Source organism: Grus americana, chromosome 18 (assembly GCF_028858705.1).
Source record: "Grus americana isolate bGruAme1 chromosome 18, bGruAme1.mat, whole genome shotgun sequence".
In the NCBI taxonomy this organism is placed as follows: domain Eukaryota; kingdom Metazoa; phylum Chordata; class Aves; order Gruiformes; family Gruidae; genus Grus; species Grus americana.
Window position 1 is genome coordinate 8,638,444 of NC_072869.1, and position 23,524 is coordinate 8,661,967.

A 23,524-nucleotide genomic window follows, 5' to 3' on the forward strand; every position below is an offset into this window, starting at 1 on the left:
CTGTCTCCTGTCCAGGGGTGGTTCTGGTTTGTGGCGCTGAACGCAACGTTTACTGCAGGAACACCAGTTCCGCAACGAACCTTCCTGCCTGTCAGGTGTCCTTGGGCAGGAAAGCTGGGAGGAGAAGCCATCTGTTTGTCCCCGAGCATCCCCCTTCCCTTGCCCACCGCCCCCCTGCTGTTGCTCGGGCTGTGGGATGAGCTGTGCCAGGGCTCAGAGGATCCACGCCTGGCTAAGCAGAGCCTGCAGCACGATGTTTACCTGCACAGCCGTCTGCATTCACCTTCGGAGAGGTGACCTGCTGCCGCCGGAGCTGAGGAAGCTGCATCCAGCAGCTGGGCTGGTGGGGGGAGCAGAGCTCCAGCCGACCGTGTAGCACAGCCCTCCATCAGCCTCGGCCCCTCTTAGCCAGGGAAGGGCAGGGGGACCATGGCGTGGGTGGGTTTGCACGGGGCGGGGGATGGCCGCTGTCACACTGCCCCCCTGCCCAGCCCTCATCACTAGGATTATTTAATAAATCTCGTTCCCGAAGCTGATGGTATGATTTCCAGGACTTGCCCCCTGCCTTTTGCAGCTCCTCATCACCCGCAGCGCTGGGGCAGATGTCACCTGGTGCCCTGGTAGACGCGAGCCAGGGACACTCTGTCTCAAGGGACAGAAAGCAGCTCAGCACAAAGCACCCAGCTGCAGGCAGCAGGCAGCAGGCAGCAGGCAGCGCACAGGCAGGGCACAGGCAGGGCACAGGCAGGGCAGCCGGTCCTGTCCCTGGGGAACAGCAGCAGCACCACGAGGCACACGCGGCCACACGTCTCCTGAGCAGCACCGAGACCTCAAAATACATCTATAGGATGTAGGTAGCTATAATATATATTGTTAAATCCTGAGTATAATTGTAATTGCTGGTAGCAGAGCCCTGAATGATGCACAGCTCTTGGCAGACAGATGAGACGTGGACTTTCCTAAGTTTAAAATAAACCAATTTACCTGCCCGTGCACTGCGGGCCTTTCTGACAACCAATTTTTCCCTCTACCAAGAAAACAATAAAAACAAGATAAAGTATTTGTAGTTAGTTACTGAAATATCTAAAGTAAATTAAAACCACACTATTGCTTAGAAAAGTATCCCCAAAACAAATGCCTCTGCTATATAAATATAAAACAACAACAATGCATCAGAGCCTGATGATAACTTTATTTCAGGAGCTGTTTGGAACATCAGCCTCAAGACTGATCGAAAATACAAACAACGGCATCTGCGGGGTGGCGTTCTAAAGCTTTCCCTTAAAGCAAACATACTTGTCAATTAATAAAAGGGATTTGTAATAAACAGCAGTAGATGTCCCATCTGCGTGGGGATGGGAATCCTCCCAGCAGCAAAGCTGGTTCGGGCGATCTCGCAGCGTTTAATGCGCCGAGCGACGGGAATGTGCTTTTTGCTGGTTTGTTCCCCAAAGAGAGGGGAGCCGGTGCTCGTTAGCGTGGGGATGGCAATTGTCCCCGAGGTCCCAGGCTAACACGCATCCCCCCGCCGTGGGTGGAAAGCGGAGGGAGGCTCCTGGCTCGGGCACGGTGCCGGCTGTCCAGGTTCAGGTGTCCGGGAGCACCTCGGTGCCTTCGGCGCTGCTGCCTCCACCCGCGCCCGGGGGGTCCTGCAAAACCAGAGGGCAATTTGGCTGGGGGGGGGGGGATGCGGGTTGTGTCCCCCACCACCACCCCGGGACCCAGGCAGCAGGGCCAAGCGCTTTTGGGCACCGCGGAGCCAGCTCCTGTGTGTGGGGCGAGTGTGGTTTCCCAATCATCCCCGCTCCCTTGGGTCCCAGTGGGGAGGAAGAGGAGGAGGAGGAGGCAGCCTGCCCCCCGGGAGCCATCCTCCTCCTCTTGCCCCTCTCTCCCATCCTCCCTCTACCCTCGGCTCTGCTCTCTCTCCAGAGTGCCTGGGAGAAGAGAAACCTGGCTGTAAATTAGCTGGGAGGCTTTTTCAATCTGAGATGTGCACTTCCCCCCCCCAAGTGCTGTTATTTCATCTCTCGGCTGCCAAACTCCTGGGAATTAATCCCGGCTGGCGCTGACAGCGTTTACATTCAGCACTGCTCAGATAAACCATATCGGCCGGCGCAGCTGAAGAGGAGCCGGGCGCGGAAGGAAGGGCCGGCTCCTGCTCAGTGTCAGCCCCGCCGGGGTGGGATGATTTTTTCCTGCCTTTTTTTTTTTTTTTTTTTTTTTTAGCCCCTGGGGGTTTTGCTCCGAGCAAGGAGCCGTCAAAAACCAGCTCACCGCACCGGTGAGGGTGGCCACAGGGCGGTTCATACAGCAAAACCTGGAGCTTCTGGCTGTTTTCTCGGTGCAGATAATGGAGAAGAAGAAGGGACATGTCCTTCAAGCTGGCAGGAGCCTGCAGGCTCGATCTCCTGAGGTTTCTCACCCTGTATCACCCAGCTCACATGGGAGGAATTCTCCTCACCGACAGCTCCCGTGGGCTGGGTTTTAATAGGTATTTCTGCAGCGCAGTTGTTGCATGTTCTTTTTTTTTTAATCTCCCCCTTGCAGATGTATTTCTGTCCGTCCCTCGCAGTAACCTCCCGGCTCTCCCCTCGGCTGTCACTGGGCCATGGACACACGGTGGAGATGTGCCACTTCTGTGCCAGATCTGCACCGGGTTCGTGAAGCCGCAGTTCCCCCAGCACAAGGCAGATGTTGGGCAGGGAGCACTGCACCCCATGGCCAGCGGCGGGGGGCGGACGGGCTTTCCCGGGGCTGGAGCACGGGAGACAGGCTGGGAGCACACCCTGTGCCGTGCCTTAGCTATCCAATTCCCCTCTCCCTCCACTCCCCAGCCCCTAAAACATCACCAGGGCTGCCGAGGTGATGTCTAAGAGCTGGATCTCCTCTGGCTCCCTCAGGCAAGGGTTGCCTCCTGGAAAGCAGCATCCCCAGGCTGTGACGCCTGGAACCAAGGTGGTTTTAGCAGGAGGGTGTGAGCCCATCACCCTGGTGCCTGGGCCAATTTTCCAGTGTGCCGCAAGCCTCAGCCTCCCACCCTGTGTCCTTTTCCACCAATGCTTGCAGAGCAGTGGCGTGGCCGTGGGGTCCAGGTCATGGCGTGATCGTCACAGCCACCCCGAAGTGACGGGATCTGGGGGTAAATATTAGTACGAAGTGAAGGGCTGTATACATATTTTCTCCCTGCAAGGTAATGCTGAAATTCCCGGGTCCTTTTTCAACAAACCGTTGGAAAAAACAGCCCCGTGTCAGTGCCCTCCGGCCACCGCTGGTTCTGGCTAGTCTCAGCCTAGCGTGCAAAGGTCTAGGAGCTTCAGGTCCCCACCACCACGTCCTCACTCCTGAGCCAGCCAGTCCCTTTGCTTGTGGTTTCCCAGCCAACGTTTCCCATCTGGAGCATAGCAGCGTGCGGGCTTTGCTGACCATTCTCTTCCGCCTGGAAGTGTATACAGGATGTGGCGGAGACTCCAAAGATGGCTTATTAATCACATTAACAGCACCAAGTGGTTTCCCCCCCGCAAAAAAAAAGACGCAGTGGGGGAAGACAGATTGAACCAGGCAGTTATTCCCCTCCCCACACGGTTTGGCCTTGGGTTCCTTTCTCCATGGCCATGGCCGGTTGGGCTTGCTTTGGCTAAGCTGTAGGGGAAGAATTAGGCTCCCCTTGCATGGCCACCCCGGTCCCTGTAGCTTGGGGACCCCAGACTAGCTCAAGTGCCTGCCCACACAAGAGCTACCCTGCCACATGCAGGGCTGGAGAAGCTCATCTTTGCCCTCAGCCCAACAGGAGACAAACCAGCATCAGGCTCCCCAAGACCCCGGGCAGCCTCCAAGGGACTAATCTCGGCCCTCCTCCCTCTCAGACCCCACTGAGGCTCCCCCAGCCTCAGATTGGGGTCTCAAGCTGGGATTGCTCCCCTTAAAATTGGTTGTGGCCAGGTGCTGGTGGTTTCTACCACCCTGGTGGGATGAGCTTTCCCTTCCCTGAAAGCCTGCTCTGACTTGTGCTGATTAACTTCTATTGGCATCAGCAGAGGAGCACAATAAAAAGGATTGCTTGGATTTCTTTTCCAAGCCTTGCATCCTGAGGAAATGGGGCTTATGGGACCATAACACACGTCTGTCTCTCCATCCATCCATCCATCCATCCATCCATCCATCCATCCATCCTCTGCCAACAACTTTGGAAAGATTGACCAGTGTCAACCAAATTTGACAGAGGTCTCAAGTTCATCACGGGCCTGTTTTGCAAAAGAGGGAGCTGGAAAGACCCATGGAGGGAAACCACGACGTGACCCAAGGGTGCTGGGACCCATCCCACGATTCAGCCACAGCGAGTGGTCTCCACAGGAGGAGCCGCGTGGGACAGAGCCATGGAAAATTTGGCTTCTGCTACTCGGGGAGCCGTTTGTTATTTTTAAAGGCTGGGAAGTATCTCACAGTCCTTGGAGGTCACGGTTGCTGCATCTTGTGGCCATCACCACTGCAGGTTTCACATCCAGCTCTGCCCCGCTGCCTCCCACAACAGAGAAGAGCCTTTGTCTCAGTGCCTGCCCGGATTCACGTGCCACGGAAGCTGCATGTCAGCCTTAGGACATCCATTAGGGAAATGCCTGGCAGGTCCCATGCAGCTCATCCTCCCTGCATGCATTTTGGGCTGGCAGGGGCGGGGGAACAGCTCCTGATTCAGGGAGAGCCCCTGCAGGTTTGTACAACGTACCTGGAAGCCAAGCAAAGAGCCCGGAGGAGGAGACCTTCCCCTTCTCACTTGAAGGTAAGGTGCCTCCGACCACTTCTACCACCCTTGGTGCAGAAGGGCAGCGAAGGGCACATCTCCTCCCTTCGCTGCTGCTTTCCAGCTGCAAAGCTCCCTGGCCGGCGCCCCAGAGCGAGCCCAGGAACCCACAGACCCGTCTGGCCATGGGGCAGCCCCCCACAGCCCCCACAGCCTCGCAGCCACCCCGCCGGAAAGAAACCAAGGAGAGCTGGAGGGGTTTGATTGATTTATCCACTGAAGATACAAGTTTCGGTTTAATAACACCATTCTGTCCGGTTACAAACATACTAAAAACCTACAAAAAGAAAAACAAGTTACACCCATCGTACACGAAACGGCATGTATAAAACCAGCACAGAAGCGCCGAGAATCACGTACATGAACAGTATCCGCAGCAGTAACAGGAAAGACACGGAGTTACATCAGACCACGCCGGCTCATGTCTGTGGGTCACGGTGGGACTGGTTAAGACATACTAACAATTAGAGACAACTTCAGCTATGGAAAATAATTATCATCGCAGTCTGTTAAATAGGTCAGACCCAGGCGGGTAGTTTTATCCCTCCCTTTCGGATAAGTTGGTCCAAGGTCAGCTCATGGGTTTCCCTTCCACCCATCTGTCTGGCATCGCTGGTGCTGGCCCCGAGCAGTCCTCGCGCTATCAGTGCACCAGGGCGGCTTCCCTACGGCAAGGGGCAGGGAAGGCTGAGCTCTGGTGCCAGAGGCCAGCCAGCCGAAATCTGGTCCCCACTGAAGTCGCTGGGCACCTCCCCAGAGAGCGGGGAGACGCCGGGATCCCCTTTACTGGGGCAAACTGGAGCAGACTGGCAGAGATGCAAGAGGAGTGCCCCGGGAGAGCCGGCAGCTTGGCTGCCTCGGCCGTGGGGATGTGTCTGGCCGTAAAAGAAGACAAGGGTGGTGGCACAAGGTCCTTGGGGGTGCTGTTGTGTCTCTCTAGCTGGCCAGGTGGGTATGGAGCTACACCTGCCGTGAGTGTTGGCCATGGGGGGGACAGGGTGGGTGGGATCTGCGTCCCGTCCCAGCACAACGCTTCCCCTTCCCTCCAGCACAGAGCTCCCTCCGACCAAACACAGCGGCAAACCTGGGGTGGGGGGACACAGGCTGGTTGACATGAGCGAGTGTCCCCAGAGGGAGCCAGGACGAGGTGCCCGGGGGGACCCTGCCCTGGGGACACCAAATCCCTCCCCCCCCAGCTGGCAGTCACCTGCTGCTGGCAGGGGGCACAAAGACTTTCCCACCTGGGTCACGGGTCCAAGCCCAGCCCTGATGCTCACATGGAGGCGCTGGCTGAGCCAGGGGCCGCATCCTGCCCTGGTCACGGGGCGGCAGCTCTGACCTGCGCTTGGCTGGCTTGCACCGGGGCAGCCGCAACGGCACAGGCATCGGGGGGAGCAGGGAGAGCAGGAGCAGTCCGGCAGCATCCCTGGGGAAGGCGAACGGGGCTGAGGGACGTGGGGGTCCCCGCCAGGGACAAGGAGAGACTAGCTGGTCCCCAGCACGTGCCAGTGCCGTGCCCTGAGCCCCCAGTTTCTCACGGATGAATTTTCGGGGCATCACTTTGCCAGTCAGTCCCTACCTGCCACCCCCAAGGAGAGCGAAGCCGAGCCCAAAGCACGCGTGGGCAGCACCCCTACCCCAAGCCAGGCGCGAGGAGAGCTGGAACGTCGTGCCCCAGCGAGCAGGGCCTGAAGGGAAGGGGGGACACGGGGGACCCCAGCCAGCTGCAGTGGGTTGGGGGGCACGACGGGGCTGGCAGTAACAGGGAGCAGCTGTACACGCGTGTGCATGCGTGTGCACCAGAGAGCCACGCTCAGAGCCAGGACCTGGCCTCCCTTGCTGCTCTTCCACACAGTATTTATCAGCCCTGTCACTCTGGAATGGTATTTTTTCCTTTTTCTGTTCATTTTCATCTCTCCCCAGATGAGAATTTTCCCCGATTTAAGCAACGCCTGCTCTGCTGCGGGTGGTGAAGAGGGGGCGTTCGCTTTATCTCCATCTCTTCCCCTCATGAGCTCTGCCCCGGCCGCCCTCCCCGCTTCATCTTACTTCCTACAGAGATGGTAAAAATAAACATGTTTTTGTTTGCATATATTTGACTGGCCTGCAATTTGGCTGATGGGGAGGGGGGGAAAGCTCCTCGAGGGACAGCAGCTGCACACATCTGGATTTGCTTTAGAAAAATGTGCCTGGAAAAAAACCCCAAGCCCAGCACACACACGCGTGGGTGCACGAGGTCATGGGTCAGTTTTTTCTAGGGATGAAAAAATACAAAAATAAAAAAAGAAGCAACCAAGCCCCATTCAAAGGTGAGGTGGGGGGAACCTCACTGCTGCTCCCCCAAAGCCAAGGCACTCGGGTGGGTCAGGCATGAACACGGGCACTTTCCAGCCACCCCAAAAATCACTTCCCTGCTGATTGCCACTGAGCCCAGTTTGGGTTGTGGGAAGGGAGAGGAAGGCTTGCACCAAAAAATAAAATTCCCACCTGGAGAATATTAACCTCAAAGGTTAACGTGTGAACTGCGTCTAAAGATGGAACATCCCTGTACGGAAACATCCCTGGCCCAGCATCCGCAGAGCACGGGGAGTACATGAACTCATTGAAAATATGCACCGCTGGCCCCGCGGTTTTGGCAGAAATCTGTGAAGCTGCGCTCGTGAGAGTCCTGTGATGCACCCAAATCCCCCCCAAAAAATAATCTAGCAGCCCTGTTCCAAGCGAGATCACTCTCCAGTTTTGCACTGGAGCAAAGTCAATGACTGAACAGGTCTTTTCCCTTCTGCACGGGCCGAATCCTGACCCGGGCCAGCAGCTGCTGTTTGAAAGGTGCCTCCGCCAACTGTGCAAGGGACGAGCGGCCGCTTGGACATTCAGACACGAGCCAGAGGCATCAGCTGCTGGCACCCGCACCAGTGCAGGCTGGTGGGCTGAATTTTGGGGGTGCTGACTTTAAATGCCAGCCCACTCCATGAGCAAAGTGGCATCACTTGTCCCCCTGTGCCTGTCCCTTCCTTTTATAAACCCCTTGACCTTGCACGCTGCCGTGCCAGGGACAGCCGTGCCCTGAGCAGTTTTTTCCACCCAACCCTCTCTGTACGCCCAGGACGTGCCATCGCTCCCGGCTCCATCGCTCCTCTCCACCTGCTTTACTATGGGACATAGGGAGGAAAGAACTGCAAGGCCAGAGAGAGTGGCTGTAGTGGCATTGGTGGAGCCCTGGAGCTATTTTGGGACTAACCCTGGTCCCAGGGCTCTGCAGGAAAGCGAGGGAGCGCCGGGGAACGCAGTCAAAGGTTTAGAACCCTCCCCAGATCCCCCCCTTGCCCAGAGCCAGGGCACCGGGCGGTGGCACGAACTCCAGGCTGCACCTAGCCGAGCCCAGAGGAACAGGAGAAGACATCTCCCCTGCTGCCACTCTGAACAGTCACCCCCAGCGCGGGTGCCCAGGCGTGGGCTGTGCCGGCATTCTGGCGTGAGGGATGGAAGGAGCAGGGCTGGGGTCCGGGGTTTGCCCCCTGTACGGGCTCCCACGGATCCTGAGCAGAAACCTGCGGTTACAGGCGGCAGAGGAAAGGGGAGAACCCCACTGGGAGCTTTTCTGGGAGCGGGCACCCCGTGCTGGCCACCCCTCCTGGCAGTGCTGGGGCTGGGGGGCAGAGGAGCCCCTTGGCATGGAAGCAAAACACCGGAAACAGGAAAAAAAACCCCAAACCCTCTTCCCTGGGGATAATTAAAAGCACAGATGAACTGACCACGGGTGAGCAAGGCAGGAGTTCCCGGCTGGCTGCTCTGGAGGAGGGAGGTCAGCCCCGGGGAGAGTTTCTGCTGCCCCCTCCAGCAACGTCCCTGCAGCAGAGCGGGGGGACACGTCCCCAGGGCAGCCGTGGGGATCCCAGCCGGGGACCGTGGGCTCGCTGCCCGCCCAGCTGACATCCAGGAGAGGAGCTGGTGTCCCCTGGAAAGCCGCCGTCTCCCAGGGGCTGTAGTGGAGCGAGGCCAGAGGAAATCTCAGAGGGGAACCCCCTTCCCACTGCAATAGGTAACACTGCCCTTAACGGCAGGGCTTTAAAAAAATAAGAGACATTTTTGGGAAATACTGGGTGGCAAGGATGCCAAAGCTTCCTAGCACATCTGATGCTTTGTCTCCAATCCTTTGGGAATCAGTCCCCAGAGCAGCCTATAAATCCAAGCACATGCGTGCAGGAGGCCACGGGGCTGCTCCTCCTCCCTTTTTCGTAACCAAAGGGGAAACTGAGGCAGCAAACCCAAGCAGACTCACCCACAGCTTCAGGAGGAGTCGGCATTGGAGGCAAGATGAGTGCTGCGAGCCTTGCAGCCATGTCTGGTTTTGGGATGGAGAGCCCTTTGCCAGGCACGGGCGGGAGCACCGCCAGCCCCCGAGGAGGGACGCAGCTCCTGCGGGGCTTGATTTCTACCAGGCACTTTATCTGAAGGAACCCGGTTTCACCAAGAGGGAAGGGATATGCTCTATGCAACAAGTTATTGATTAATTTTAACAGAGCAGGGAGCTTTCTTCACACCCAGGAACCCCTCCTGCTACGTCCACTTCATCTTCCCCCCTCCTCACCCCAGCCTGAGCCCCCCCCTCTTCTCACCGAGCGGGGCAGAGCCGCCCCAGCCCTACATCCCTGCGCCGCCCCGCTGCTCCTGGCTGCCGGGCAGACGGACGCGCACCAGCTCCCAGGGTGATGGCACAACGCGTGCCACCCAAGCCCATCCTCGTGCACGTCCCTGCTGCCCATGGGAGCTGAAGGGAGGCGGGCGGGCTCACCAGCTCCCTGCGTCTGGCACAGGGATCCATCCTACGCGCTGCGCTCCGAGCCACAGGGGGAGGCAGCCCAAAGGCATCCCCCTCCTTCCCCACTCTCTTACGCGCTGGGGGAGTACATCCCTCCCACCCCCTTGCTCCTTGTAGCCCCAGGAGGGTTTGCAACAGCCGGCCAAGGAGAGGGACTCTGGATGACTGGAGGGGTGAGGGCTGCTGCTGGCCCAAGGTGCAGGGTGATGGACAGCCGAGAGCGGCTCCGGCCGCAGCCAGCGGCCCCGCCACCCCGCCAGGTGAGTGCAGAAAGTGCAAAGCAAAGCGTTTTCGGTGCCAGTCGGGCAGCTGGCGGTCCCCATAAGCACATCGTGCCCCCAAAAGCAAGGAGCCAGGTTTACCCGGTGGCTTTGCATGAAAAATGAGGGTCATGTTGTTCGTCAGCGAACGGGGCTGCACGTCACTGCTGCGCAGCAGAGCTTGTGCAAGGGACTTTGAGATGACGCAAGCGAGGTGCAGGATTTGGGAGGTGGTGATGGACAAGCCAGGACAGTAAGAGCCAACAACCAACGCTCTCCCCTCACGTTCTGCATCTCCTTCCAGCATCCCCTGCAACTGCTTCACCCCGACCCACCCACACCCTTCGTGGTTCTATTTTTTTTTTTGTTTTGTTTTGTTTTTGGCTTATTTAGTTTGTTTTTAAACCCCATGGAGATCAAATTGTGACTTGGCAGCTAACAGAGCTGGCCCTACCGGGCTCCCCAGACTGAGCGAAGATCTTGAGAAGAGACCAGACTGAAGTCCTGGGGTGAGCGAAGCCCTCCCTGCCCCTCGCCCGGCCCCGCTGGCCGCTCACAGGGTGGCGGTGGGGTACTGCGCCCAGCCCACCTCCTTGTACGCCGCCGTCACGTGGGTGTAGATGAGGGTCCTCATCTTGGTCCAGGCGCCGTGCGCCTCCGGGGTGAAGTCGTTGGCGTATTCTTCAGCAATGACCTCCAGCATGACACCAGTGAGTTTCTGGAGGGAGGTGGACAGCAAGGGGTTAATAATTCTCCAGGGAGCAGCTAACAGTAAATTTAGCTTTTTCCTGAGAAAAACCCAATTTGATCCTGTGGCTGAGTTCTGGGAATGAGAACCCTCCGCAGGACAGACAGATGTTCGGGAGGTCTGTCGACAGGGCAGGTAACCAGCCTGCATGGGCACGGGGCAGGCTGAGACCCGGGCACGATGGGGTGCTGCTTGCGGGTTCAAGCATCTCCCTAATTTGAGCATCTCAGATTATTTAGTCCCTTCTATCATGCTTGATTTCTAGAAGAAGGAACATACTGCTACAACCACGCCAGAGGGGCTGCAGGCAGGCAGATTTCCCTGGGCAGGGTGGGTGAGGTACTTGATGCTCCAGCGCTGGCTGCGTTTGGGAATGGTGGTCTGCGTGGGACAGCATCGCAGTGGGACACTGCGGCCATGTGAGGAGCAACCCCCACAACCAGCCAACCTCCTCCGGGCGAGGACAGGCAGCACCGCCTTGCCACAGCTCCCTCTCTCCTGCCCTCTTCCTAATTTCTAAAGCACCCCAGAGATATTTTTTCTTTTTGCTCCCATCCCTTACCTTAAAGTAGATGGGCTCCACTTTGTGCTTGAGGGCATGGGCCTTGCCCACCAGGGCCAGAACGGAGGACACCTTTTCGGAGTCATTGAGGTTCTCCACAACAGTGTTAATGGCACCCATGACCCGCCGAGCGTGCTTACGCAGTTGCAAGCTCCTCTCCATCTCCAGCGGATCCTCCATGTGCTTGAACTGGCTGAAGTACTGCTTGGCCGATGGGAAGTTGACAAAAAACCTTTGAGAAAAAATAGATACAAAATACCATCAGGAGGGTGAGAGCAGGCTGAGAGGTTAAAGCATAGCATGGAGCAGTGGAGATGCTGCAAACCACCCCCATGCATCTAACCCAGCCAGGGCTGGTTTTCTTCATTGAATTCCCTGGGAGCTGCGGCATTTAGCTGCCTAAAAATCAGCAGGTTCATGCCTTTCTCCCCAACCTTCCCCACCTGCTACAAGGGCATTGCAGCTGGATGTTCCTCTACAAAGCAGAGGCAAGACTGAATTCTTGATACCCAGAGACTCCACACAGGCATGCCAGATGCTCTATACATGCCCACATACATCAAAACATCCTGTCGTATCTCAGAGAGCTGGAGATGAGCATGGAAACCTCTCTTTATCCCAGCCAGCCTCTCCCTGCCCCTCTTCCCCACCTTTCTGGCCCCATGGGCGTTATTCCTGCTTTACCACCCAAAATAGTCCCCCCGCCCCTGCCCAGGATGCCCCTGGCTTTCACAGATCAGCCCCACCAGAGCTTCCAGCAGGATCTCAGCCCTGAGTCCATATCACTGCTCATCTATGCCAGGAGCCATTGCCCCCAGCACAAGGATACCCCAAACACCCCACCTGCCCCTCAAGGGGCTGAGGACCCTCTTTTCTGCAGGATTAAATCAACCCCAGTGAAATGCAGCTGAAGCAAGCGAAGCTGCAGCTGCCATGCTGAGCTCCCTGGGGAGCTGGAGGGGGTTTGAAGGTGATGAGGTGCAGGTCTGGGGCCACCGATACCAGCACCATCACCATCATCATCATCAATGCCAGCACTGCCGCAGGTCGCTCTCAGCAGCCAGGACTGACGCTCGAATTGTGTTAGCCACCTCCTTCCCCCCAAGGTACACGGGGGAGAACAGCAGCACTTGCTCCCCCGTGTCGCCCAGCTCCCTCCCTCTGACCCGGCTTTCCCTGCCTCCCCCTGGGCCCCCCTTCACCTGGGTGGGAACCAGCAAAGGATGCTCAGGAGGTGGCAGACGGGCCCAAGGGTTGTCCCCCATCATCCCCTTTATCCCTGGCTCCAGACAGACACCCGGCTGCCTCCTCCCCTCTCCCAGGCTGCCGTAACCCCCACCCCAAGCACCTTCCCAAGCCACGTGAACCCATCCCATCCTTTTCCCAACCATCCCTACCTCCCTCCAGGATCAGGTGAGATCCTCTTCCCCACTCCACAAATAATTGCAATATTGAGGACCAGGCTCGTTTACCACTTAATTATCCTCCTTCCCCCCCCCCCCCCCTCCTTCCTTCCTTCCTTCCTTCCTTCCTTCCTTCCTTCCTTCCTTCCTTCCTTCCTTCCTTCCTTCCTTCCCCCGCTCCGTTGGCTTGCAGAAGCTTGGGGGCATTGCCAAGGCAGTGGCGTGAAGCAGCGCCTGGAGTGCACCGCCGCTTCTGTTGCTTCCCCGAGGCATCTGGGATTCATCAGACGACCCAAAATAGGTTTTGGAGGTGTGAAGATTGTGCGACGGAAAGGGTGGGGGAGGAAGGAAGGTGGAAAGGGGGAGATAAGGTGTTGCTTTTAAAACCTGGAGGGGACCCGTGACAAAACTCCTCTTGTTACTGTGCAGCCGCCCCCCGGCAAAGCTCCTCCTGACACATCTGGTCCCTGTCAGGAGAAATCACTTCCAGGCCCAGCTGTCTCCAGCTCCTGTCGCCACAGAGATGCTCAGTCCATACGCTTCAGCTCGGAGCTGTCAGAGAGGTGGTCGGGGATGGACACCGGTCCCCTGGCCGGGGGATGGAGCTGGCTGGGGCCACGCAGACAGCACCCGTCCCAGCGTTCGAGACTTCTGCCCTGGGCATTTCCCAACAGAAGGACAAATGTTCCTCTCTGTTTTCATGGGACCATTTTTTCCATCCGGTCACAGCATCATTCTCCCCGTGTCCTGTCCTTCCCCACCTCTGGGCAAGCTGCCGCAGCCCCCGACCCCGCAGCTCCAGCCGGCCCTGGAGATCAATGCCCTCCAACTATCGACGGCGAACACCCCGCCAAGGTCAGAGCTATGGGTTTTGCCATCCCTGCTCAGATCTTTTCCCCCCCCAGCTCTGGCAGACATCCCCCCGGGAGCAGGGGGTGCTGCTGGAAGCGGGACCTGCTGCCCACAGCCTACCCCGTGCAGGGGCCGGAGGCTGCCAGCCGGTAGATCACGCCTAAGCCTCTGAATCCCAAACCATCAGAAGTTCCATGAAAAGCCCTTGATCTCAGCTCAAGGGCGTGATGTTGTGAAGTCCCAGGAATGAGCTGAGGAAAAAAAATCCTGGTCTGAGCCAGGCTCTTTCAGCAGAAGGTACAGCAAGGGGGGACCCACCCCTGCATCGCCAGGAATTGCAGCGTCCCTCTGCCAAGAGAAGGGCCCGACGTCCTTCAGGAGCAGGAGCAGAGGCTTTGGTGCCTCTCCCACAGCATCGCCTTCACCTCTCTGCTGCTCTCAGCCAGCTACACAGATTGATTTAACCCCAAAAAGTCCCCAACCTGGGCGAGACCAGGCCAGTGAAGGATCCAAATATTCACTTTCCAAGTTTTCCCCAGTTCAGGGTGATGCCCCCGTGGGAGCTGAGCCCAGCCGCTTTCCTAAGGGACCTGCGAGAGGGACGGCCGTGGTGCTGGGGGGATGTAAAACCAGCAAACCCCTGGCTCACGCGCTCAGCCCCACGTGCTGTCTGCTCGCTTTCATCGATGGAGAACTGAAATAGGGGAGCCCAAACCATCTTTGCTTCAAGTTGAAAAGCAAATCCCTGGCCGGCGAGAGACCCGCAGCCATCTCTCCTTGGCCAGTGCCTCTCTGCAGGGCTGGAGGAAGGCAGACGCCTGCAGCAAGAACTTCTGGCCTGGAGCAAATATTTGAGTTGTTGAACCAAGAAAAAGAGGGAAGGAGGCTCGCTCAGTGGTAGTTGTTAATAAACAGAGAAGATTAATTTAACACAAAGGTTAAATATAACCAGAGGAAAGGAGGAAAAAAAAAAAAAAAAGGAAGAAATAAAATAACTCAAACAATAGCAAATTAGAAGAGGTGTCAGTTGGGGTTTTTCCATCTACAGAACATTTTTTGAGAGTTCAAACATCTCAGGCTCTGGAATTTTGTTGGCTCATGATGTGTGCGTGTGTTTTTTGGGCTCTTTTTCTTCATCGGAGTCATTAAAAAGATGATATTTACCATTGCATATCACACAAAATGATGATTGATAGAAACCAGATGCCTGCATACCGATCTCATTAAATTTCTTTTTAAGCGATTCCATTCTGCACCCGCTAATTTGTACTCTGCGAGCTACATCTGGACCCAACATACAGGATGTCAGGATTGCTTTTCCTCTCTCTTTTGCCCTTTTAACAACTTTAAGGACACAACCGTTCCCAGTAGCAGAGCCAAAGGAAATAATTAAGGTGCAAAACCACTGCAGTCACTGGGAACCTGTTTTCTGTTCAGGAGGAGAGACGCCACTTCTCACCCATGTCCCTCCCTCTCCCCAGACCCTGCAGAGCAAACCCCGCACGGAGGAAATCTCCATGCCCAGCCAGCTCCTTCCTTTCCCGGCTGGAAAGAGAAAGGAAGCTGCTCGCTTGGTCCCCCTGGGCACCTAAACCCTCGATGCTTCGCTTACCCTGTTTGCAAACCGGGGCGGGGGGGAATGCTGGGGACCCCTCAAAGCTGCCAGGAGGCTTCAGCCAAACCCCCAGCCAGCACTTGTAGCCTTTTTTTTTTTTTTCCCCCTAGATTTCCCTACCAATGCCTTCATGTTTTCTCTCGCCTCGTCCCTCTACGTGGGAGAAACTCTCTCTAACGCAGCCTGGAGCCTCTCCGCGTCCCTTTTCAAACCTCTCCTTCCAACTCCTTTCTGCTCGGGTGCCTACAAAGCAGCTGATAATGGGTAGGCAGGTGGTGTGTGGTGCTGCTATTTATTATGCTGAGGGCTGTCTCACTGCTGCGCCTGCACGTTCCCCCTGCTCCTCCCAGCCACCTGTAGTCTATCGTCCTATTTTCAGAGGTGCAGAGGTGCTGGGTGCTGCCTGTGATTACAGCTCCCAAGCCAAGGTGAGGAAGGTCTCAGCCATGTCAATGCCACCGCTCAGCAAGACAGAAAAAGGCAAATCTAATCGGAGGAAGAAGAGGATGGTGCCTGCTTGCCCTCGTAGCACAGCTCTGCCCATGTCCTCTCTCCAAGGGCTCACGGACCGGTGGAGATGGTGGTGGGCAGCATCTCCGGCTCTGGCGTGGGAGGGCTGGAGGGAAAAGGGCCAAGCCCCCGGTCCACACTCTGATGCTAAATTCAACTTCTACAGCTGAGGGAGAAGAGGTGTAGCTGGCCTTCCTCCGGGTGAAGCCCACGTCCCACTGCAAAGCCTCGGGAGCGGACTCTGGCACAACACTGAGCCGTGCTCGGAGGCTGTAGCGCCCTGGGCACTGCGCAGCCCAGAGGGACCAGGACACCCAGTGGGGCTGGGAGAGGCCCCAGGAGCAAAGATGCAGCCAAACACATTTGGACACAAGGCAGCAGCCCCCGGGGGCACGTCCCGCTCGCTCGTGTGTGCACAACTCACACCTTCAAGTCCTCGTTCCTGTTGTCTTCCCCTACCACGTACGTGGATTCAGCCTAAATCCTCTTGGCTGAGTAGATAAACCTTAGGCTAGAGGTAAGGACAGCTTTCATCAGATAAATGAATTAACAGCACCAAAGTGGCTTTCCTACACGCCTCTGGTTTCCTACGGCCCTTGCAATCCCCTTCGCTCAGTGCCTTCATCCACAGCATCTTCCTCATCCTCCACACCCATGTCCCTGCTCCTGTCACTGCCAAACCGCTGTCCCTGCCTGCATCCCTGCCTGCTGGGTGCAGGCAGCGTGCAGGGACGGCCGCATCAGCCCCTTCCACCCCCCCACCGGCATCTCCCCGCACACCGGGCACCCTTCCTGCAGCTCTGCCAAGCGGGCTCGGCGAGGCCCAGCAGGAAGCGATGCTAAAACATGACTCTTGCCTCCAAGGCAGGCGCACGGTGAGGATGGAGCTTGTCCCGGACCCCCAGGGACAGCAGAGGTGTTTGGGGGCGGAAGACAGCCCCCCGGTCGGGTGGAGAGCGGGTAACCCAGATTCACAAGGACGTGGTCCCTGCGCTGGGACCTGCCTTCCGGCCAGGAAAATCAGGAACCTGATTTTTGCCGGCATCTGCCACCGCCTCCCCTCTCCAACGCTCCCGTGCCGATTTCCAGCAGCCCCGGCTCGGCGTTACCAGCGGCTCCGCCGGCTGCTCGTCCCCGGTGCTGTGCTCCAGCAGGATTGCCAGCCAGCCAGCACTCCCCGTTCCCCGGCCGTGCTCAGCACCTGCCAGACCAGCGAGGGCTGTCCTGACATTTCCCTGCCTTTAATGAGCACTGAAACTCCGCAGCCGGGCGCTCGCCGAGCCGCGTTTGGAGGTACAGCCCCGCTCCGCCGCAGCAGCTCGTTAGCGGAGCCAGTTAGCAGAGCAGAGACTTGGCCCTCGCCTCCTGCTCCGGGGGAAGGATTTTCAGGGCTGGTACCAACACATCCAGCATGTCCTCGGCCAGAGCCAGGGAAACCATCCAGGGACAGCGTTTGACCCCCCCGTGCCTTTGCTTCCCTTGGCCAGGGATGTCCTTGCAGCTCTCAGGGTGTCGAGCGGGATCCTTCTGGCCCCGCACGGCTCCCAGGCGATGCAAGGGCAGCCCTGGGACGCGGGAAAGGCTCTTCTCGGGCCACCCCGAGAGCTGCTGGCAGCCCCGAGGCTGCGGCTGGTGCGGGATGTGCCGCAGGGATCCCCGCGCAGCCGCCTTGGCCGGGAAGCAGCCGAAAAGGCTTGTTCCCGGTGCTGCGGCCAGAGAGAAAACGCAGCCGCACGAACAAGGGCTGCTCCTAGACAGAGATTATTAAACCCACACTCGCCCCCTTCACCGCTCGTGGAAGGGGCTGCTGTGTTGGAAAATGTTCCTTGTGCGTGTCCTCATCGGCAGAGCCGAGCCTTGCTGCTCTCGGGCTCTCCTTGTCTCCGGGAAAACATCTCTCCAGCTTGACCACAACGATTCACGAGCGTGTGAGGGGCCATGGGACAGGGCCATCGCCCCGCAGAAGGTCCATCTTTTCATCGGGCCCTTTTCAAGGCGAGATATTGCAGCAACGGGATCTCTCTGAGCTGCTTTGCTCTGAAATTCACCCGTCAGCAGCCAGGAATGGACCCCTTCCCAAAGGACACCTCCACAAAACACGTCAGCTTTGGGGGTAGCTGCAAAATCATCTCTTTAAATGCCATTTTTTGGGGGATTCAAATCATTTTTTTAGATTCAGCTGAAAAAAAAAAAAGGGGGTTTCTGCATAGCCAGACTCATTACTCAGGCTCTTTGTTATTTTAACCTAAAACTTACAGCGATGTCTGGCATGCAAGGAGTGCTTTTCTATTTCAAAGCTCTCTGCAAACTGTCTGAATCCAGGTGTGTTAGCTCAGACTAAGCAGCTGCCGGAATCCGGGGGCCTGATTCTGCGTTGGCAATCCTTTTGCTTCCCCTCCCACACCTTCTGAGAGGGAAAGAGCGCATCAGGAGTGATGGAGAAGGTAATAGAAATTTGGAAAGCCGATGGGTCTGGAGCGGAGATGGAGGAACCGGGGATGAAGAAAGCCCTTGGATGGGGCACAGTCTGGGGCGGCTGTGGCAGGTTGCGTTGCCTGCGCTTGGCACGGCTTTAACGTTCGCTGCGGATTTCCCTGGGAGCTAATAGAAAACATCCCCGGGTTTTATGCTCTGATGGGATCCGTAAAGTTTTGTGGTCCTACATCTGCGGCCGCGGTACGTGCGTGTGGGTGTGGGAGCGAATGCGTGCAACGGTCAGGACAGGCTGCGGTTTCAGCCCTGGCGTCCCGGGCTTAGTTGGGGTCTGCAAAAGAGCGATGTCCCCGAGCCCCCCCGTTGATGCTCACCCATGCTTGCCCCGGTGCTCTCGGCCCCTGCGTGCCACGGGAGGGTGGGCAGCGGGAGGGCTGAGCTGCCCGGGTGTTTGCATTCCCCAGCGCAGTCACAGAGCGTGGGGTATTGGCAATAAACTATTGCGAGGGTGTTGGAGAAAGGGGGATGCTTGGGAAGCGACGGCTGCGTGCTCGAGGGACTCCTGCGCTGCACAGCGAGGGCTAAAGCAGATGCCAGAGCTGCCCCGCGCCCCTCGCACGCCTGGGCTCCCCTGCCGTGAGCTCTCTAATGTGGGGGGGGGGTTCTTCAAAAGGGATCGATTGCTAAATTACAGATGGGGGAACTGAGGCACAGCAACGAGCCCAGGGGCACGGGCAGGCTACAGGTGGGCCGCAGCCGTGTTGGCCGGCGTGCCCGCTTGGGGGACACCCAGCCGAAACGCATGGCCCCAAATGTGCGGGCTGGAGGTCCGGGTCCAGCTCCAGCTCCAGCAAGGGTTAAGGCGGCTGCTGCGCGATGGAGCCTGCAGAGGCCCCTGAGCTCCGGAGGAGGAAGATGAGCGTGGCGAGGAGACTGTGCTTCCTCCAGCGCGAGGCTCCCCCACCGCGGAAATTGTCAATTAGCAGCATAGTTTTAACCGCACAGCACAGATTCCCATGATCCGGTGGCTGCTCAGCCAGAAGTCCCCATTATTCGTGTTTATGTCCCCTGGGAGCCCAGAGGCCCTGCAAGATCAGAACCCCACCGTGCTGCTGGCAGCACCAAAGGGATTTGCTACAGCTGCAAGCATTAACAGCAGCCATGAGGGCTGGGAACCCGATGTCCAGGTCTGTGCCTCAGTTTCCCCATCTGCAAAGCACGGAAAGGCTGGGGGTGGTGGAGGACGTTGCTGGGCAGAGGCTGAAGAAGGGGCAGAGGGAGCTGGAGTGGGTCCCTGCAGGATGTCAGCACTGCAGCCCTCCCCATCACTGCCTTTCGGGTGGGCATCACTGCCTCTCTGCCTCCACCCTCGGGGCACAGGATCAGGCCCCAGACTGGTTTTGACCCTTTATATCCAGAGGTGCTGCAAACCCCCAGCCCTTCCCACGTGGGAAAAAGTAATTCCCTGCCCCGAGCAGCTCCGAAGGGACAGAGAGGGGATGGAGCAGGAAAGCATGGAGAGACCCTCCGCCACCAGACACCGGCAACACCCTGGTCGCAACCCTGATGACAGAAATATGGCTGATAAGAGATTTTCCTGCTTTTACCAGTCTGCATGTGGGGGTTGTGCCAGAGGGGAGCGCACAGCCGTGCATCCCCCTTCCCTCTCCCCGGCCACCTTTGTGCCTCAGTTTCCCTAGCAAGGCGATGAACACCACCAGCCCTGTACCAGTAAAACACGGAGGCTGGCTGGGGCAGCTCTGGGCTCCCCGCACGTTGCACGTGTGCGCACCCAAAAGCGCCGGGCGGGTCAGCTCGCACCGCAGCAGCGGCCGCCCGCTGCCCCCTCCCCAGCCCTGACCTCTGGAGCTGCTGAATCATGTCTGGGGAAGCGGCTGCCGCCCGCCCGCGCTGCCTGGGCTCCCAGCGGCCTCCACGCATGACCCACTTCTCCCGGTGGCTGATGCCAGCTGGGAAACGCAGCCGGGAGAGCGGCGGCCGCTGACGCTCCCAACCCCGGCCAGGGCTGCCCTGCTTTCGCCAGGCACACGCTGTCCCCGGGCAGCTCAGGTTGAGCTCGTCGGAGCTGGCGGAGGGGGTGAGCGGGGCTCAGGGCGGCAGCACGAAGCCCTCTTTGGGGATGGGGTTTGCTGCCGGGGGGGTGCAGCCCGGCCACCGGAGTGGTGGCGTGGGGGTGCAGGCGGGTGCACTGCTCCAACGGGTGCTGCTGGAGGGGACGGCAGCTCTCCCAAATTACACCGCCATCCCTGGGGACATGCACCACAAGCCCAGAGCTCACTTTAAGCATCCCAGGGAAGCTCTGGCTGAGGGAGCGGGTGGTGGGTTTAGCTGGGACGTGCCAGGGCACGTGCCATGGCCAAGCATGTAAAGGCTCCCAAGGAGCTGAGGTTCACCCTAGGAGCCAGCTCAGTCCTGCCCTGTTGGCACAGCCGGGGGGGAAACCACAGTGCCACCGCTCTCCCTGGAAAAACAAACAAACAACCGGACCAGAAACTTCTACTGGGAAAGTTTGAGTTGGGACCAGAGCTCGGCCGTATGGTCCCCGCTGCCACAGCTCGCTGCGCCTCGTCCCCAGCCCTGCCCCGAGCCCCACAACTGCACGCAGGGACACCGAAAGCAATGAGCTGCCCTGGGTGGATCCCCCAAGGCGTTGCCACGAGTCCCTCGGCGCCAGCCACCGGCACCCGGCCACCCTCCCTGTGCTCGCGGGCAGGGGGGCACCCGGCTGCGCTGCGGATGGGGCCACGACGTGACCCGGGTGCTGGGCGAGGAGCTGGCTGTGCACGGCTGCTGGCCAAGCCCCGTGCCAAAGCTCATGGGATGGGGAAACAGGGAATTTTGCATCTCCCAGACCTCTGCCATGTGTGGCACAGCCCAGGTGGCCGCGGTGTCCCCGGCTGCGGGGACGCACCTCCAGACTGTCCTGGTCGGCTACACGGAGCGGGAGCTGTGGGGGAGCAGGCTCAGCCGTCAGCTGGCTCTGAGAGAATGAAATGTTTGAGAAGGAGGCGGAGGGGGGACTCAAATGTCATTTTGGATTCTCTGCAGAGGGGTCTTGCTAGGAAAATCCCGTCGCAGCTCTGGCGGCGAGCCTGGAGGGGAACCGGCTTTGCTCACCAGCACGTCCAGGGAGCCTCTGCTCTCTGCAGATCCCGTGGGCTCGGGCCATTAGCTCTCAGCCTCTTGGAAAACTTTTGGATAATTATTAATAAACAGCGCATCCAGCCCAGGGGTTCTCCAAGCACCCACAGTCCGCGCTGCAGGAGCCAAACGGGAAGGACACAACCCAGTCTCCTCTCTCCCACCTGGGGTGCCTGGGGCTGGGGCCAGGAGGGAGCCTGACCAGGGCGCGTTGCTGGTCCCCAGGATGGGCGGTGGGAGCTTTGTGTCTCCCAAGAGCATCTTTGCTGCCTGGCAAGGGGTCAGTGCGGGCACCTCGCCTGCCCCCCTCCTCGCCCTGCCCGTCCTCCTCTCCCCTCTTAAATAAGGGAAACGGCCTGCACCCCACTGACACCCCAAACTCCCGGGGTCCGTGGGACCCCGTGGGACTCTCGCTCGGCGCTTTCCTGGGGTACCAGGACAAGGGTCGCACCCCTGGACGACGCAAGAACGCCCACCTGCCTCTATCCCCCCCTCCCTGAGCATCGCCCCCGGTTTGGTTTCACACGGGGCTCGTGAGCTGCGGGTCTGAGCCGCACAGCTCCACGCCGTCGGGCGATGCTCTGCACCCCGCTGCCGGGGTGGCTGGGCACCATCCCCCCCCCCCGCTGCCCCCCTCTCCCGCCTGTGCCCCCCACACCCCCCTTCCGCCACCAACTTCAGCGCTCTCCTGCCCGCCGACGCTGCCGCCGGAGGGACAGATGGTGCCCTCGGAGACACACCTGCTTGGGTTTTATCTTGGCTCCCAACTTGCATTATTTCACCCGCCAGCTTGCTACGTACCGATGCCATCCTCACGCAGCTAACTGGGGGGGGGGTGGTGTGTAAAAAAATAAAATACCCCCAAGCCCGGCAAGCGGAGCCCAGCGCCTCTCTCCAACCCCCTCCGCCGCCCCCCCGGCTCCGTCCGCGGGTTAAGGTGACCTTTGCGATGGAAGCAGCTTCCCCCAAAGTCCCCGGCAAGGCTCCCCCCGCTCCCCCCGCCGCCACCACCCGGCTCAAAGGTGTGGAAATCAGAGGAGTGCTGTGAAACCCTCCCTGCTCCCAGCCAGCGAATACACCCAGCCAGCTCCCCACTCGCTGTCATTCATTTCAGTTCAGTTATATATATTGTTCTGCCTCTTTCTCAGCTATAAAGAGATTTAGTTGGATTTGCTGCTTCCTTTTTTTTTTTTTTTTTTTGGGTTGGTTTTTTTTTTAAATACCTGATGAGTATGGAGACCCCAACGTCCTCGCAGTTTGCATATACTCTGCTCCATGTCTCTTGAATAACCTTTTTTTCTGCGTCTGAAATCTCTTCACTTCTTTCCCATCTCTCAATCTCCATTTCTCCCTGGACTTTCTCCATGAAAAACAGCCGGCACGATCCTCCGGGAAGCCAGGAGGAGATAAAGGGATGCGTGTGAGCGGGTATATCCTGCGAGAAGAGACAAGGTGTTTGCTCAGCGGCCGTGCGGGTGCTGGCGGCTCTGCCGACGTGTGGATGTATATGTGTGTGTGTGTGTGCGAGCGCGGCTGCCTGTCGGCGTGTTTATATATGTAATTTAAAAAAATATCCCGGAGGTATGATGCATGCGATTAGATTTCAGATCTCCTAGTGCTGTCCATGGCTGTAGTTAGCTTCAGCTCGGCTCGGGTGTGTGTGGCTGACTGATGGGGAACTGCCTAAAAGTAAAATATTCAAAGGCATTGCAAGACCAGCCTCTTTACCAATGTGTGAACGTGAGCTCACTTTCTCCCTCTCTCCTCCTCTCTTCCCACTCCTCCCTCCTTCCCTTTTTTTTTTTTTTCTCTCCCCGAAAGGGAGGGATGAGGGAGATGTTCTGGGCAACATCAGGACGGTGCTGGCGGGGGGGGGGGGGGGGGGGGGTCGCGTTGGGGTTGGAAGTTGTTTTTTTTTTCCAGCCCTTGTAAACAGCTCAGAGGAAATTCAGAATCCAAAGTGCCGAGTTAAAGTTATCCCAAGCACTGGCTGCGCTGAGCTCTGCCTCCGCTCTCCCCCTTGCGCTCCCTGATTTTGCAGGAGGCTGGGTTTTGAAGGACAGACCCTCGCCTGCCTCTGATTGTTGGGCTGCGCGGAGAGGGGAGCGCGAGGGACCCCCACCCACGAACATCTCTCTGCCACCCAAAGGAGATGATGGTCTGTCCCACGGGGACTTCTTTAATGACGACAATTTGCTCTCCCTTTTCGTGGCAGGACCCAATTGTAAAGGGATCCAGAGTTAAGGCACTCGTGAAACAAATATATTATTGTTGTTGTTCTGCGATTGCATCGCTCCTGGTGGCGTCTTGGCAGGGACGAGGAGCGCGGGAACACCTCCACGCCAGGCTTCCCGCTGCTTTA

At 58.3% G+C, this 23,524-nt stretch overlaps 1 protein-coding gene across 2 annotated transcripts; it reads right to left on the reverse strand.

Moving 5' to 3' along the window:
• Positions 1-1,172: 1,172 nt before the first annotated feature.
• Positions 1,173-22,917, reverse strand: CYGB (cytoglobin). 2 transcript variants are annotated; one of them, XM_054846348.1, is made up of 4 exons: positions 22,386-22,881; positions 11,188-11,419; positions 10,467-10,595; positions 1,173-1,649 (listed from the first exon to the last, which is right to left on the reverse strand). In XM_054846348.1, the coding sequence occupies exons 1-4, from the start codon at positions 22,526-22,528 to the stop codon at positions 1,587-1,589; spliced, it is 567 nt and encodes a 188-aa protein (XP_054702323.1). In that variant the 5' UTR covers positions 22,529-22,881; the 3' UTR covers positions 1,173-1,586. The 2 variants fall into 2 exon arrangements, with proteins under 2 accessions (XP_054702323.1, XP_054702324.1); XM_054846349.1 differs by lacking the exon at positions 1,173-1,649 and having other exon boundaries at positions 4,991-10,595; positions 22,386-22,917.
• Between the last annotated feature and the right edge of the window lie 607 nt (positions 22,918-23,524).

What these genes read in the sequence shown, in the direction of transcription:
- CYGB (XM_054846348.1), bottom strand. Translation starts at nt 22,528, where the DNA reads ATGGAGAAAGTCCAGGGAGAAATGGAGATTGAGAGATGGGAAAGAAGT. An exon ending in GGGGTCTCCATACTCATCAG is followed by an intron (nt 11,420 to 22,385) that starts GTATTTAAAAAA and finishes TTTTTCTCAAAG; the next exon opens with GTTTTTTGTCAACTTCCCAT. An exon ending in TGGAGCCCATCTACTTTAAG is followed by an intron (nt 10,596 to 11,187) that starts GTAAGGGATGGG and finishes ACCTCCCTCCAG; the next exon opens with AAACTCACTGGTGTCATGCT.